General features: G+C 24.0%; 3 protein-coding genes across 4 annotated transcripts in view; 2 read left to right on the forward strand and 1 right to left on the reverse strand.

Annotated features, from left to right (window-relative positions):
- Positions 1-1,270, forward strand: LOC105362444 (uncharacterized). The gene is made up of 3 exons (XM_011499885.1): positions 1-153; positions 364-585; positions 1,107-1,270. Exons 1-3 carry the CDS (start codon positions 108-110, stop codon positions 1,268-1,270), a joined length of 432 nt encoding a protein of 143 aa, XP_011498187.1. The 5' UTR covers positions 1-107.
- Positions 1,271-2,585: 1,315 nt separating this feature from the next.
- Cisd2 (CDGSH iron sulfur domain 2) lies at positions 2,586-6,773 on the reverse strand. The gene is made up of 5 exons (XM_011499779.1): positions 6,590-6,773; positions 4,040-4,171; positions 3,774-3,868; positions 3,576-3,692; positions 2,586-2,815 (listed from the first exon to the last, which is right to left on the reverse strand). Exons 2-5 carry the CDS (start codon positions 4,134-4,136, stop codon positions 2,729-2,731), a joined length of 396 nt encoding a protein of 131 aa, XP_011498081.1. The 5' UTR covers positions 4,137-4,171; positions 6,590-6,773; the 3' UTR covers positions 2,586-2,728.
- Positions 6,774-6,807: 34 nt separating this feature from the next.
- Positions 6,808-16,525, forward strand: part of Efa6 (Exchange factor for Arf 6) — a 31,885-nt gene continuing 22,167 nt past the window's right edge. For both annotated transcript variants that reach the window (XM_011499781.1, XM_011499780.1), the window contains exon 1: positions 6,808-8,052. In XM_011499781.1, coding sequence (XP_011498083.1) covers positions 7,918-8,052 — 135 coding nt within the window. In that variant the 5' untranslated portion in view covers positions 6,808-7,917. The remainder of the gene's footprint in view (positions 8,053-16,525) is intronic.

Consider the following 16,525-nt stretch of genomic DNA (forward strand, 5'->3'; position numbering starts at 1 on the left):
GAGTAAAAATCGATAGAGTTAATAGATAGTAATATTAACGAATCAATACTTTAGTGCTTGTTTCTACAAAGTCACTTCATTAGATTATTACACAACGTTATTCGATCATGTTAATAACACCAATTTATTATTTATCTATATTACTCTGTTTTGGTGAGTTTTATTCAACTCGGATTCTATTAATATAACAATAATTAAATTTCATTAATTAATAATTTATAATAATTACTGTCGATGTCCAATATTAAAACTTTATTTGACAATTAATCAAATGTCTTATCAAAGTCTATTTTTATATTACCTGACGATATATTATGTACTAAAAAAATGCTTAAAATTATTATATAAATTATTTTATTACAGAAAATATAGTTATACAAGGCTTGAGATATAAAGAAAGTATAAACCAAACTGTTGAATTACTAGATATCGAAATACTGCAGCATGACAAATCACTTCCCAAAGAAACTGAATCGAGCGATGTGTTATCGAATTATAACATAGATGGCATCAATACTATGCCAAGTGCAAGAGTATTAATTAAGAACGATGAAATTATTGACAACAAAAAAGGCAATAAAATAAGTAAATTTAAATTTAAAATACCAAATACTATTGTTTTATCATTATATAATAATGATTTTATAATTTTAATCATTTTTAATTTGCTTAATATAATTATGTTCAATTATACTTATTATTATGAATAAGTATAAAATTTAATATTTGTTTCAAATAAGCTAAGAAATATACGTAATATTTAATATGAGTAAGGCTCTTGTATAACTAAAAATATTCAGTTTTATAAAAAAATTTGATTTTCATTTAAATAAACTGAATTCATTATAGTTTTCCTTTTAAATGCATATACAATTGAATTAGTAAATTTTATAGAAATCTGTACATCTATATATTATGAAAAATATTAAATTAATTTAATACTACATGTTATTTTACATAATATAAACTACCATAACGAAATAAAACTAATAAACATGTATATATCTATTAATAGTATTTTATTATATTATAATATGATTATTTTAATATTTTAAAAAATACGACCAATTTTTATTCTTTTCATAATTTAATTCAATTCAATGAAGACATGACTGGTGAAATGACCAAATATAACACCGAAAACGAAGGAATATCAAATAAACTAACTACAATTACTAAAAATCGTCTAAAGTCAACATCTGAAGCCAATAGTAATAATTACAATGGAACAGAAACTTATCTAATTATTGATGGTAGAAATCATTCTTAAAAATTCAATAATGTAACCAAAATGTTAATAACTTTATCAACATTAAGAAGTCGTTAAAAATAATGTTTAGAAACCACATTGTCTGACCTCACAACCGAAGATAACAGTGAAAAAATATCAATAATAATTGTATCTTCATCAGAAACTACATCTACGTTATTCAACAGTTTAATACCCATGAATGATTCTACAAGTATGGAACCATTAACGAAAGAAATTGAGAAAATGTCTTCGGGAATAATAGCAGTGGTAATGGCTATTGTTTTTGCTATCGTTGTAATACTTGTCTACATAGGCCTTTTAATTTGGAGACGCTATCTAGAGTAAGAACATAATTTATTAAAATAAAAATACATTTCACTGAGCAGCATTGACATTTTGGATATTTTTGAGAATACTTCTTACTAATTTAATTCATATTCACTTAATACACAATGAACAAAAAGCATCTATTTATTCATTTTATTTTTTGTTAAAATTCAAAACATCTTAAAAACATTCAGAATACATTTGTATTTTTAATAATACCTAAATAATAAATAATTCCAATTTTTTAATAATTTCTAAAAATTTTCTAACATTTTTTTTTATTTTATAAATAAAATAAAATATCTTAATTACTAACATTTTTATTAATTTTTTCAGATATCAGTATGGCAATCGTGAACTACTTGTTAATGACCTTGAATTTGATACTAACGATCTTCATCATTTTGAGGTAAAATGTTATGTATATAAACAAATTAAAAATTTTAAATAATTTTATACACAAATAAATATTTATTTTCAGCTATGATACATTAATATTTTGTGAATTTATAAATTTTGAAGCAGTAATAGGTACCATAAATTAATCGCTCTGTGATATTTTAAGTGGCTTGTTTATATACCGATAAAAGGTTCTACCAATGTCACATTAGCCAATTTCCATTTATGTTATTGTTAAATAATTAAAAAAGTATCTAATAAAAATATAAATAAATATATGATAAATTATTTATATGAACAAATAATATTACATTAGTAAATTTAAGTATAATAGTAGGTTGTTTTTAAAACTATAATATACTCAATATTCATTCTATATTAAGATTTAATTTTAAATTTCATTGTAATTATACATACACTTTTGTATACTGCAATTAATGGAATATATGTATGTTACTTTTATATATTTATATAACATATATCATTAGATGTACGATTTTATAGAAATTCTTATAGATTAATAACTAAATAACATTTTAAGTATTAAAATTTTTTATTATATATTTATATTATAATTATATAAACAATTATTAAAGATTTAATTATTTAGAAGATTGTTTAATGACAATTTTTTAGAATTCCTTATATACCAATTTACATCAAATGTACCTCCCAATAGACTATGAAAAATAGGTAACATGTACATGACTCTGCTTACATCAATGGTTATTATGAAAAATTACTTTATTTTTAGTTTTTCTTATTAATAACAAGAGGACCTAAATTATCATTACATTTAGAGTTATGACCTGCATGAGAACCATCACAGTAGGGCCACTGCAAATAAGAAATTAAACATTTAATTTAAATTTAATATTTACAATATAAATAATCGCTTTAATATTAATTTATAAATAAATTCGTATTCTCAAATATATGTTTATATAACAATTATCTGATTTTATCTCTTTTTAATATATATTTTTGAAAATTTTCAATTCCTTTTATAATAATCAATGTGTACAAGCACAAATGATGTAAAAGCTTATGTTATTCATAATGAATAAAAATAAATACAATATGAGCAAAAAAAATTAATTCAATTTATTTTATATTACCAATATTTTATTTTATACATTTAAAAAAAACTTTTTATAAACTGAATTATATATAATATTCGTTATAATTTTGTATAAATAAAATTCTTTGTTTTTTAGATTTACTTAGTATTAAATTTCCAATTAAAGATTTATTATTATTAAAGCTTTAGAAAAAAAAAACTATAAAGAATAAGTGACATTCCTTGTATATTTAAGGATTATTGCTTATAGTGGATTAAATTTGAAGTTGATCAAATTGACATTTTAATAATAATAAAAAGGAATATTTTTAAACTTTCAATTATGTTTAATCGATTTCAATTATTCTTGATTGAAATTTATTATATAAATTGCAATCAAAAAAATTTTATTTTTAAAATTCATATATTTAATTTTTATAAAAATTATCAATATTAATGGAATGCAATGAAGGTATAATGAACGATAAAAATTTTTTTGAAAGTAATAAATAAATATATAAATTTTATTCTACTTACATTTTTGGTTTTCCAGCAACGGCAAAAAGCAACATTTTCAGTTATATTTTCAATGTCTAATACATCAACAACTTTATTATTTAATAATTTTATTTTGGAATTAACTCGTTTACAATTCTATAAAAATTAACTAATTAGTTTCAAGGTAATTTTTATGATTTTTATGATTTTTTAATGTTTTTGCATGCAGCTACTTACTCCTTTTCTAGCTTTTGGACAGAAAGATAGGTAGGACATATACCCAATTCCTACAAGTACAGCAGTCGGTGGAATTAATGAAAACCAATCTTTTACTAAAAAGAAACAAATAAAATTGGTATTATTATTTATAAAAGAGTTTGGGTATTATTAGTTCATGGTGCAATTATTTGACCCATTATTTCTTTAATAAAAAAAAGTTCACAAACAGTTCTTTAATAATAAAAAAATTGCCAGTTAATATGATTTATAAAAAAAATATTTACCTCCTAACTGAAACCACCCTCCAATCGAATCAGGAATTGGTAAATTAGATAAATAGTTTGGCACAGATACTTTTACAAGATGTGCAATAGGCTCCATGTTTATTATTCGTGACTAGATGATCAAACGAACAACTAGAGAATCAAACGTTCTAATTATTCGGATAAAATTTTATACATTTTTAAAATAGTTCATTTGTGAGTAAAAAGACAAATGTTCGCAAAATTTACATTAGATAAATCATAAATGCAATTAATAATTTTTTAAAATAGATAAGTATTGAATGATAAGGAGATAACTAAAATCAATAAGTAATATTTGTTATTAGTTTATTCATAATTTCATTTATATATATCAGAAAAAATTTTGAACAAATGCTACGGTTCTAAATATTGCATATGCAAATATTAAATTAAAACGAATACCTAATAAAATAGACAAATAAATGTTCATGTAATGAACGATACATTTTCTAAAAAAAAAAACAATTATTCTCAACATTTATATATTTAAATGAAGTTAAAGTTTTTAATTATACCTGATATAATAAAAATATGAAATTTTAACAATCATAAAAGTATTGTAAAAAATCTGTAAAATTATTCCCAATTCCTCGTCTCATATTTAAATCGTAAATAATTTTGGAACAGTTTCTATATCACAGATGTACAGGAATGCTTGAGGTGGAATAAAATGACACATCTCTAATAAACCGACTATGTATAGCTTTACAAATAAATGTATACCAACAATGTCTATATACTTAACGACGATATAAAAAAAGCAATTGGAACCTAATTTTTTAATACCAAAGTCATAGAAATTTCATCAAATTCATTCGCAACCTACAAGATAAACGTCTTTTCAGATTAGTTGGTATTCCAATGCGCCTATTTTCTTTTTTGTCATGCTTCCGTTTTAATAAAATTAAATAGAGGAATATTGTGGAATAGAAACGCCTTTGAATATGGAATCAATATGGGTTGGACATTTCATTATTAACCTGTGGTGTAATCGATTCACAACAAAGTTTTAATGAAATTAATTTTATAAATTTATTTTAAAGATTGCATAAAGTATAGAAAACAAAACTTGAGAAAAATGTATATATATATATATGTTATTATTGATAAAAGTAATAAAAAAAAAAAAAAAGTGTAATATATGGTTATCGTATATTTATTTTGCCAGCATTTACATAATTACACATTACTTCTAATTAATTATATTTAGATTTAATAGCATACTTTTACTTTGCAAAAAGTAAGTATACTAATCCATGAAGTACTTAAAATTTAAACATTTATAGAAATGAATATTTACTAAAGTTCTTTTTGTTTTTTCAATTTTATATTAACTAATTTGATTCTGAAAAACTGTGTATAATGTCTGTGATGTAGAAAATTGTAAAGAATTATGCAGTTATAACTAATTACTGATGAATACTGAAGTTTTCAAAACTTTTTCAAATTATTATAAAATTTATTTTAAAAAAAGATTTTTTGTGCCGCTTTGTTAATAACAAAGAATGTGAATTAAAATATGCAATAAATAAAATAAATAAAATAACATCAAAATTAAAATTTTAAGATAAGAGTATTTGAAAAATATTTAAAAGAATATAATAACAATTCATATAATCAATTATCACCTACTATTATTACAAAAAAACAATTTTTTTTTATTTTTATTCAAATATAAGAATAATTCATGCTTATTTTACTTTTTTATATTGTATATAAAATAGTAATCAAAATATAAAATTTTTACTTATAGCTTCAAATGCATATTATATATAAAAAGAAATACCAACATCTAATATCGTAGATATAAAATATAAATAATTTATATTTTCAGCAATAACATATACAGAAAAGGATAACTTAAATATTATGATATTTATTAGCAGTCCTCTTATACCATTAATTATGTGTTTAAATATTAAAATGATTTCGTTATATGTGTAATATTTGTAAAAATTAGACTATTGATTTTTCAAATTCTATATATGGTATCTACACCAAATTTTCTAAAAGTTTATACTTATAATTTTAATTAACATATCAAACTTTTATTTATTACTTTTTATATTTTAGTATTTTAAGGAATCCTATGTTAAACATATTTTTAATGGTTTACATAAATTGAGCACACACATTTTGTATTATTTGATCTCTAGCACTAAAATTATATATATTTAATTGATTTAAATAATATACTTTAAAAAATCTTGCGTATTATTTTGCAATGTCCAGCAATTTTTAAAAATGTTTCTATAACAATCTATAATAAATCTTTATTGATTATTTAAAAAGAATAACAATCAAGCATTTTTAATACTAAACAAATAATGACGCGATTTTTTAGGTATTGACATTTTTTCATCATTATTGCTTACTATTCATGACTCTTTATGCTATTAAGATTTAATTTATTATTTTGTAATTTTACTTTAGGAGACAAATAAGTATAACTAGTATTTACAACTGATTAAATGGTGCGATTGAAAATTTGTCACCTATGAAGCAGGCAATTGACTTTAGCATGGTCACCTCTTATTTATATCCACAATATTTCCCCTCCTTGTTATATTTGAATTCTAATTTTGAAGTAATTGACATTCGCTGTAATTATGAGTCGATAGGACAGATTTATTGTGCTCGAACAATTTTATTTAAACCATCAGTGACTAGTTATACTCGTTTTTGGTATGCGTAAGGTGAAGGGCCATCCCTTCCCTCGCCCGCATACACATACACACTCGCATGCATGCAATCCATTAGCAACAATAGTATGATGGAGCCGGTCTCTGCGGGTAGCGCCATCGTTACACGGCAACGTCACCTTTAGCATTTCGTTAGCTGAATGCCATTAGCAGCAGATGGCGCAACTCGCGAATCTACAAAATGCAATGAAACGTGCAGAACTCACAAGTCTCAAATTTCAACTAGTATCGTTCGTAATAACTCGTATAATTTTCAATAGAATAGTTGTCGATGACTAACACTACGTCATGCTCTTCCGGCAGCGTTTGCATATCGGAGTAAATTTTAGAGATCATTGAAGTGTTTATAAAGACGTCTTCGAGTGAAGCCGTACTCGTATGTCACGCATCAACAACAGAATTAAACGTCAAAAACAAGTGCACAATAACGTTAAATTAACATCAGCAATAGCAGCAGCAATCGTCGCTTATCCCCTCCGTTCCGTTAATCAATCCGCTACGCTAATCAACTGGCCTAATCCGGGTTTTAGAAGATATAGACGAGGGATGTGGCAGGCCGGGAATGGCGTTAGTGGCGGCCTCCAAGCGGCGGAACTCCATGGGAGCCGGCAGCTTTGGAGAGCAACCCTTCGTCAGTGACTCCGGACAGCGCCAGGAGCGGGCGAGCCCGTCTTCTCCGCGGCGCTCGCGTTAAAAAGGAAAGCGTGCGTGCCTCCTCCACCTCTCAACCTTTTCATTAGTGCCCTCAAGTGTGCGTATCGTTTGCTAGCGGCCAAAGAAAGGAGAGTGGTGAACAGAAAGAGATTCATTAAGCGAGTGAGTGAGAGTGATAGAGCGAGAGAGCTCGAGGGCGAAGGGGGGTCGAGTTCGAGCAAGAGCAGGAGAGGAGGCACTCTCCCGAGTCCTTATGCGCGTCCGCCGGTTTACGCACAAACTAGCACACGCAGGCGTTTCCTCCTTGTAAGGAAACACGCAGGATCTAGTGTTTCGCTTTCGTGCGCTAATACTTAGAGGCCCTCTTGGGGGAGGCGTACAAGCTTCAAGCTGTGTGCGTTTTATCCTATTCGAGCTGCGGGAAATTACATCGGAGCCGGAATTCGGGTGCTTGGAACCCGTCCGAGGAATCGATGTCTAAGCTGTGAGTAAACGAGGATCATGGCCGAGGAGCTGTTGGTTACATTGAACCGCAGTGACTCTACGGGCTTCGGCTTTTCGCTGCTCGGCACCGCCAGTCTGCCGCACGTCATCTATGATATCGTCGAGAACTCGCCCGCGGCCGAAAGCGGGAAGGTAAGCTTCGACAATCTGCAAAACCAGTCAGCATCAGCCCATCCATCCCCTCTCTTACGACCTTCATCGTTCATGCGCGCCCTTCGTATAGATTCGCCTCGAGGGCGAGAGCTCTCGAGCTATTTGGAAGTTTCCGCGTGCGTCTGACAAGAGCAGCCGGTATCGACCCGTTCCCCGTTTATATCACTTTAATACGCGGAACATGCGCTTTCTGGCTTTCCTATTATTTTCTTGGCTATGAGAATCCGTTACCTCGGTAAAGTTGTCTGTCCTATTACTTCGATGTTTGGTGGCTTGTACAAGCATGTTTGCTGCACTTGTAGTTAAGAGTTCAACGTAAATGTTGTTAAATATAATTTTTTTCGTCTTCGTTTTTGTTTTTGTTTTTTGTTTTTTATTTATGCTTGAAAAGATAATGTTCCAATGTGTTTACGGCAATAAATTAGCAAAGTGCCAGACAAATTCTTTTATAATACAATGGCCCTTTAATTGTCCTTTAATGAACATCTTTTAATGCATCTCGTTTTTCAATTTGTAGTGCAGGCATATGATAAATAGGTTATGTTTTCTGTATCATTAGAGACTATTCAATTAAATATTATTGAAGCTTGTAGAATTTTCTTCGAAATTTGAAAATAAAGTTTCATACAGTTCCTAAAATGTTTTTAACATATAACAGTCGACCACCACACTTTCACCAGCTTCTTTTATATACAAAAGTAAAAAACATTTGAACATGTATTATTGTATATTTTAATATTTATATAATCATCTTTTGATTTATTTACACGAGCATTGATTATTCTTATTGTAGATGTTAGGAATTTTAATTTTCGTTTGCTTCAAATATTTAATATTTATTATTATTAATTGAATAAATCTATCTATTAAGTATGTATATAATATATACATATACTATGCAAATATCTATGTATATTACTATGCATTAAGCAGTCACAGTATTTTCTTTTAGTTTAATATATCTATACATTTGAATATCATGATTTAATTGTACTACAATTATTCGTCTTTATATAAAACGTTAAATCATTTATTATTCTATAATGACATAATGAAATTATTATTACATTTATTTTTATTTTATTTTAGTTATTTATAGTGCCGAATAATGTATTTCAAAATATTTAAACTGGATAGCTTTCTACTAAAACAATTTATATTATTAAAAAATCTAGTATGTAATAGTAAAATACAGTAGTCAATAATAAATTATTTTATGTCAAATTACTACCTTTTCTTATATTCTTATCGTTATTATTAAGACTATTAAACAGCAGTTATTTTTTAAATTATCAAAAATGTATATATATTCTTAAGAACATATTTATTCTATCCCAAGCATAATAATTTATATTTATATATAAAATTTCATACTAATTCGATATAACTTTGTGTTTCAAATTTTTACTATTTACCTTTGGTATTTTGATGTTCTATCGAGATGTATTAATATATTTCACGATTAGTTTACGATCAACATCTTGTCGTTTGCTATATTTATTCCATGTAAAAATGTTAATGTGTATTTATATTAAATAAACAGTAAAATTTCGTTTGAAGGAAGAATTAAACCGATTACTATTGCGATTTAATCATTGTTACGAAACTCTCCAACCTGGTATAACCACGATTAAGCAAATCAAAATTTTTTAATTTCCATTATATTTGTTAAGCTTTAACTATTCACTAGGAAATATTGTTTTATTATGAATAACTGCTTTATAATCGATTCCTAATTGACATTTTGTATGCTAACAAATTTATTTAACAGTTGCAGAAACGCTACATAAGTATCAGATTCATGGAATAATTGCTGTAAAAATTTATAGCTGAAATTAAATATTTTTACAGGAGTAGCTAAAACCTCGGGTGAATATATTTTATACCTGTTCACAGAAGGGCGCTAAAAAGTTTAAATTACTGTTATGAAATTTCAATTATATTTAAATATAATAAAGTAATCATTATTTAGTGAAACCTGATTAATCTATCTTCTCGTGAGAAAAATAATTAGTTGGAATGCAGATAAAGTAACGGAAGAAACACTTGTAACATTATGAAATTATAAGGTATCATAATGCATTAATTGAGAATTATTTCACTAGTAAATTTAATATTGAAAGCTACCTTATCTCCTTCGATAAAGAAGTTGTTATCACGTTCACCATTATTAATAAATGTACTTACCGTCGTGCTCATGAATATTACTTTTCCTTTTACAGTAGAAAAATTGCATGCAAATTAAAAATAAAATTACGAGTGAATTTATCAAATACAGTATTTGTCTAAAGGGTAAACTATTTATCCTTTTGAATTGATGAATTTAGATTTATATTTATGGGCATACTCAGTCCTAGTTTAAAACCAACCGTTTATCGTTTTTCATACTTTCATTCTAAGATAAATCATTATAACAACATACCTTTTCGAAGCTTCCTGATTCATTCTCCAAATTTATACTTAGATGCCCAAGAATATATAAAATAAATTGTATTAAATTATAAAATATGTCTAATAGTATAAAATATGTCTAATTTTATAATTTTCAATTTGCAATATTTTCATATATTGAAATACATTACATTCTAGTTTTAATAATGTAACGATTATAATTATAGAAGAGTCATATCATCCTAGTGCATTGTTCAGTAATGCAAAGAATTAAATCCATATCCTTTGACAAATGCGAGTTCAAAAGCCTTGTTGATTTTCATGAACTTTTTGTTCTATATTTATGCGTATATAAAAATTCATTACTTCGACGTCTGGAAAACCACGTGCATAACATGCTGTCCGTTATATCGTCACATTAGTCAATCTTACCTGACTTCGTTACTTCGACTCTTTCTCTCCGTATCTCCCTCCCTCTCTCCCACCCTCCTTCATTCTGTGTGTATTTAATGTGGAAGGTTACTAAAGAAAATATAACGAACATTCCTTATTTTAGACAGTTGAAAAAAATACTAATATTATTATAAATTTCTCATGAACCAATTACTTAAAGATATGTAAATTACTTTTTTATAAAGTTTTAAATTCTAATAAAAAGAAAAATAAATTCAATCCAAATTTTATTAAAAATTAAAATATGCGTTATAAATAGTCAAACTTCAATTCTTTGAGTAATTAAATTTTTGTCTTAGATATTAAAAAATACAAATTACGATTATTTTTTAATTTAAACTTTTTTATTTTTAAGATTCATTACTTGTTATAATATAATTGTCTATATTATTCATTCAAATTATTGTTACGTTAAACAATGACAAATTTTTAAAAGTTTTAATAATACTAAATTGATTTATGATATTACTAATAATACGTATCAATTAAAGCAAATTAAAATAATTTAAAATATATTTTAATAAAAATCAAATAAAAACATACATATCATTAGATTAACAATAATAAATTATTAAATATTTTTAATTCTCTCAAAAAACATGAAATTTAATAGAGAAATCTTAAATCGATGAATTTAATTAGAAAATTACTATTATTTAATTAATTAGTAAGTAAATTCTAGTTGTGAAAAAATTATTTTTAATAATAATAAAAATATATGAATCACATTGATCTCTTATAGACATTTTAACATGATAATTTGATGAGTCTACACATTCACATATCTTTACAAGTAATAACTTAAAATTGATCAAAGAAAATAAAATAAACGGCTTTATTAATTATAAAACTACCTAAAAATAATTAATTTTCGTATAATAATTGCTGATTTACTATTAATTTAACATTTAATTTTTGTAGGTTTAGTAATAGTAAAATCAATAATAATACATTTTAGTGAAGAATTCTATTTCAAAGATAGATATAGTTATTCATAAATTTCATATATTAATTAATATAAATTCGAAGATTTTTAATATAAAATGACATTTATAATGGTTTTTACTTACATTTTAACAATTTATGAATTTATATGTTTATAACATATTATATGATAAACAATTTAAATGTTTTAAAACGAACGATAAAGAAATTATTCATCAGAACATATGTACAAAAAGCTTATGAATAAAAATCGCAGCAGTATTTTAAATGTTAAAAAATTTTAAGTTAATTAAACGATTTATATTATAATAATTTTATATTATCAAATATTTTAAAACATTAAGAGTTCATCTATACATGAATTTTGTTAATGAAAAATAAGGAATTTTTACACTGTTAGCCTACATAATGTATGTTTACAGACATAGGTTGATTAATTCGCTTTTAATATTAATATAATTAATAATAGAATTTTTAATAAATTGATATTTTATGTAATTTAAATAAATAGAATTTGATTTATGCGCTATGTTTTGGAATATATAAAACAGGTATAATATTTATTCACATTTTTGCTAATTAATTTAATGTTATTTCTTCTGTATTTATATTTGATATTAATGAATTGCACTATTTTTCGACCGGAGAATTATAATGTTCCTCTGTCGCATTCAATGGTGTGTAACATAAACACGACGTCATTCAACACTAAAATTTTTAACATAAGTATTTCATTTTGTTAAAGATTATTAATTTCTATAGTGTTTACATTTTATAACCTTCTCATTATGCTAGTGTTTACATACACCTTCTACACGTGTACACAAGGATATCATGTACCATATAGCGATATTCAAGATATCATGTACAATATATCAGCGTTAATATCAGGACGTGGAAGACTTTATTTTCATATTTATGAAAAAATAATATATAAATTTTAAAAAAATTATTGGTAGATCTCTAATTTTATATTTAAAATATTAACGAAATTACTTTAATTATATTATTTATAATTATTAAATGAAAGACTGAACAGAAACATTTGCCTAACACTGTTGTAAATGAGATTTAGAATTATATTAATAATTTCAATTTGATTGAAATAAATAATACTTAATTATATTTAAATAAACATTACATGTAAAATAAGGCAAAGTATCTCGAATTATTTCAATAATATGTATTATAATACATAAAGTAATATCTATATGGAAAGTAATTGATGTAACTATTTTAATAATAATAATAATACTAAGTTTTTCTGTCGACTTCATTCTTTTAGTTCTTAAGAAATTATTTATTTTATATTAATCAGTTTATATTTAATTATGTATACAATTTATATACAATATATATATATGTTTTCTGATGATTAAATTTTACTGCGTAGAAATAATGTTTCATATAAGTACATGAGATAAGCCATTATTATAAATATTTTTCTCCCAGAGATCAATAATTATTATAACAATTATATTAATTTTTATTGTAAATTTATCTGTTCTATAAAAATAAATTTATACTAAAATTTTGCATATATTTTTAAATTACTTTGTAGGTTAAATTATTAATTATAAATAAAGGAATCTTGTTATTAAATAAGTGAAACGAAAATGTTTATATTAAATTAAATATTTATAAAAACTTTTATAAACGTTAAATGTTTATATTTAATACTAATTTTCAATTAATTTTATGTAAACACATGAAAATTTATTATTTATTTAAAATATTGGATATATATGGACAAGTATACAAAAATTTTTACTATGTTATTTATTTAACATCTTTAAACTTTATTGTTAATATTAATAATTTGAAATAATTTAAAAATTAATAACGAATATTTATTTAAATATTAATGCGTTTATACTTGTATATGTGCTCTGTTGTGATTTTATATTCTATTAACATAAATTGTTACTTAAAATTTAATTTATTAATATATAAAAAAAATTTAATTATTGGGAGTTATAGAATAAAATGAAAAGATAATATTGGTCATTGTGTTAAAAAATGTTCAAACCTTCATACAGTAGTGTATTAGTATCATATAGTCGGACTTAAGAAAGACATAATCATGTATTCATTTAACTATATATTCTCGAACACATCGCAATCACATTTATAAGTAAAATTACTGTGTCCTATAAACAGCGCTACATTAAACATTTTGACTGAATATAAATGGCTCTTTAAATATTCATTTTTATCCTTTTTGCTGCAATTCGTATTATATCGTTACTTCGCTTAAACTTAATCTTAAAATTCAAAGAAAGAATCAGATAATCTGCCGTATAAACAATTTCATTTAATAGAAGATCAGACTTAATAAGTCTTGTCACCTTCAATATTTGGTGATGTATTGTCTTAGCTACTTTGAACAGCTCGACATCACTACCTTTATGTACATAATTAATATGGTACAATGCAGCTAAGGGCCATTAATGAAAGTTTATGGAAATTTCAATGTAAAATATTTATTGCATTTCTTATCCAAATAAAGACCTATATAAATAAATTACTTTTAAATTGTGAATTAAAAAAATAATTTTATAGCATTTACTGTTCATAGTTTAGAGTATCCTCAGCCACCTTCTACATTCATTCATAATTTGTTTTCAAAACCATTGAAGTATAGGTTCGAAGTCAATTTTAATATTGAAACATTACGCAATTGATTAAATAAAATATTAGATTAGAATTTAAAAGGCCTATGTGCTATCTCTAGTATCAATTTTAACCTAATTATTATAATGAAACTTATATGATTAATAATTACTCAATAAATTTGAAACCAGAAATAAAATTTGATTTTATTTATCTACGAATTATTTCTATATTAGTATTCATTTAGGCATTAATGCTCGTTAAAGAGAACTCTTTAAATTCATTAACTCTAAATTTCAAATTAATTAAATAAATATTTTCAGCCTTCTTTAAGAGTAGTTTTGAACTATGAAAATACACATAAATAATATTGTAGCGTATTATATTATTATTTACGAATGTAAATTTTTTTTTAGTATTTAAAGATGATTTAAAATATTATTAAAATTGGTTAAAATTTCAATACTGCAAACTTCAGACTTATAAAAGTCAGATTGAAAGTATCTTCTACAATAAATACCAAAGTAAGAAATTATGCAGTAAAATTTAAAATTTTTTACGGTATTAAAATGTATGCTTTGATGGCTAAAAACATGAAAAAAAAATCTATGCTAACTTTAGAATAAAAGATATCCGTAGAAAAAATATAAAGAAACTTTTCCTTTATACGAAAAACTACAGTTTCAGCAGTGTAAAATGATAATAATTAAAACCTATATAGGATATGATATTCAAGAAAATAAAACATGTTTAAACATTTTATTTATTTTTTTACGTATATTTTAACTATGCCAAAATAATACATCGAATGCGTTATGATGATACCTCGTACATAAATCATTATCTTTTATAATTAATATAATAATTTTAATCTTATATTGATTTATCTATCATTTGTATTTTCAAAGATATTATTAGTTTCAAAATTATTATTAATAATTATAAAATTTTTATTAATATGACATTTTACCAAATCTTAACTCATTTTCCTAATTCAGCATATTTTGTTTTCTGTAAATAATTAAAAATTGAAAAGCCAATTGTTTTTTATTACAATAATAATTCCATTAAAAAACACTTTAAGCTCATTTACATATATAAAAGAATTTCTTATAAAAAAGATATAAATATGAGGAATAAAATACCAAAGTATTGGAAATATATTAATAATTTGACTATTGATTATTATATATATTATTCAATCATTTAAAATATTCTTAATAAACGAAAAAGTCGTCGAGTTAAACATGATTTTTTAAAGAATACACATATAATGTTAAATTTGTCTAAATATCATTGATTATTGATTTTGGTTCAAATTATTATTATAAACGTAGTTTATATTAGTAAATTCTTATATTATATTCTTAATAAAGAGAGTCATAACTATCAATTTGAATTATAAGTTTCAAATAAAATGTATTTATCGTTACAAAAAAAAAACGTGTTTTCAGCACTCGTATGCATGATCTATATATATAAATATATATATATATATATATACATATATATATATATATATATGTATCGCTATTTGACGCCATTTATGTGAATAAAATGAAGTACATCTTCTGCAAATAGGAACAAAAGATTGGATCATAAGTGCCTTTTATTATTTACCTATAGAGGTTTTTTATGCCTATTTTAAACGTCCAACGATATAAAGATAAAGATAGAAGAAAATTATTCTTAATAAATTTCGTAATTTAACTTATTTACTATTAAAAAAAAAATTAATTCAGATTGTATGTGTATGTATATATCTTGTATGTGAAAAAATATTTTTAAACTTACTAATGAATAAATAAAATTTTCAAAATATTGATTATAAATATTAAAATGATTTTATAGCGGAATTCGTGCAAAATATACACTTTTGAATTCATAGATTTTTGCTTATATATAAACATTTTAAAACTTTGATAGATATTTTAATCAATATATTTCATAAATGCAAGTCTACTTTTATATAATGTACGTTTTTCTTATAAGAACTTCAACAAAGTTTTTCAAATTATTATAAGTATATCCAAATGATAATATACTTACG

The sequence above is a fragment of the Ceratosolen solmsi genome, unplaced genomic scaffold (assembly GCF_000503995.2).
Source record: "Ceratosolen solmsi marchali unplaced genomic scaffold, CerSol_1.0 scaffold35, whole genome shotgun sequence".
NCBI classification, from domain to species: domain Eukaryota; kingdom Metazoa; phylum Arthropoda; class Insecta; order Hymenoptera; family Agaonidae; genus Ceratosolen; species Ceratosolen solmsi.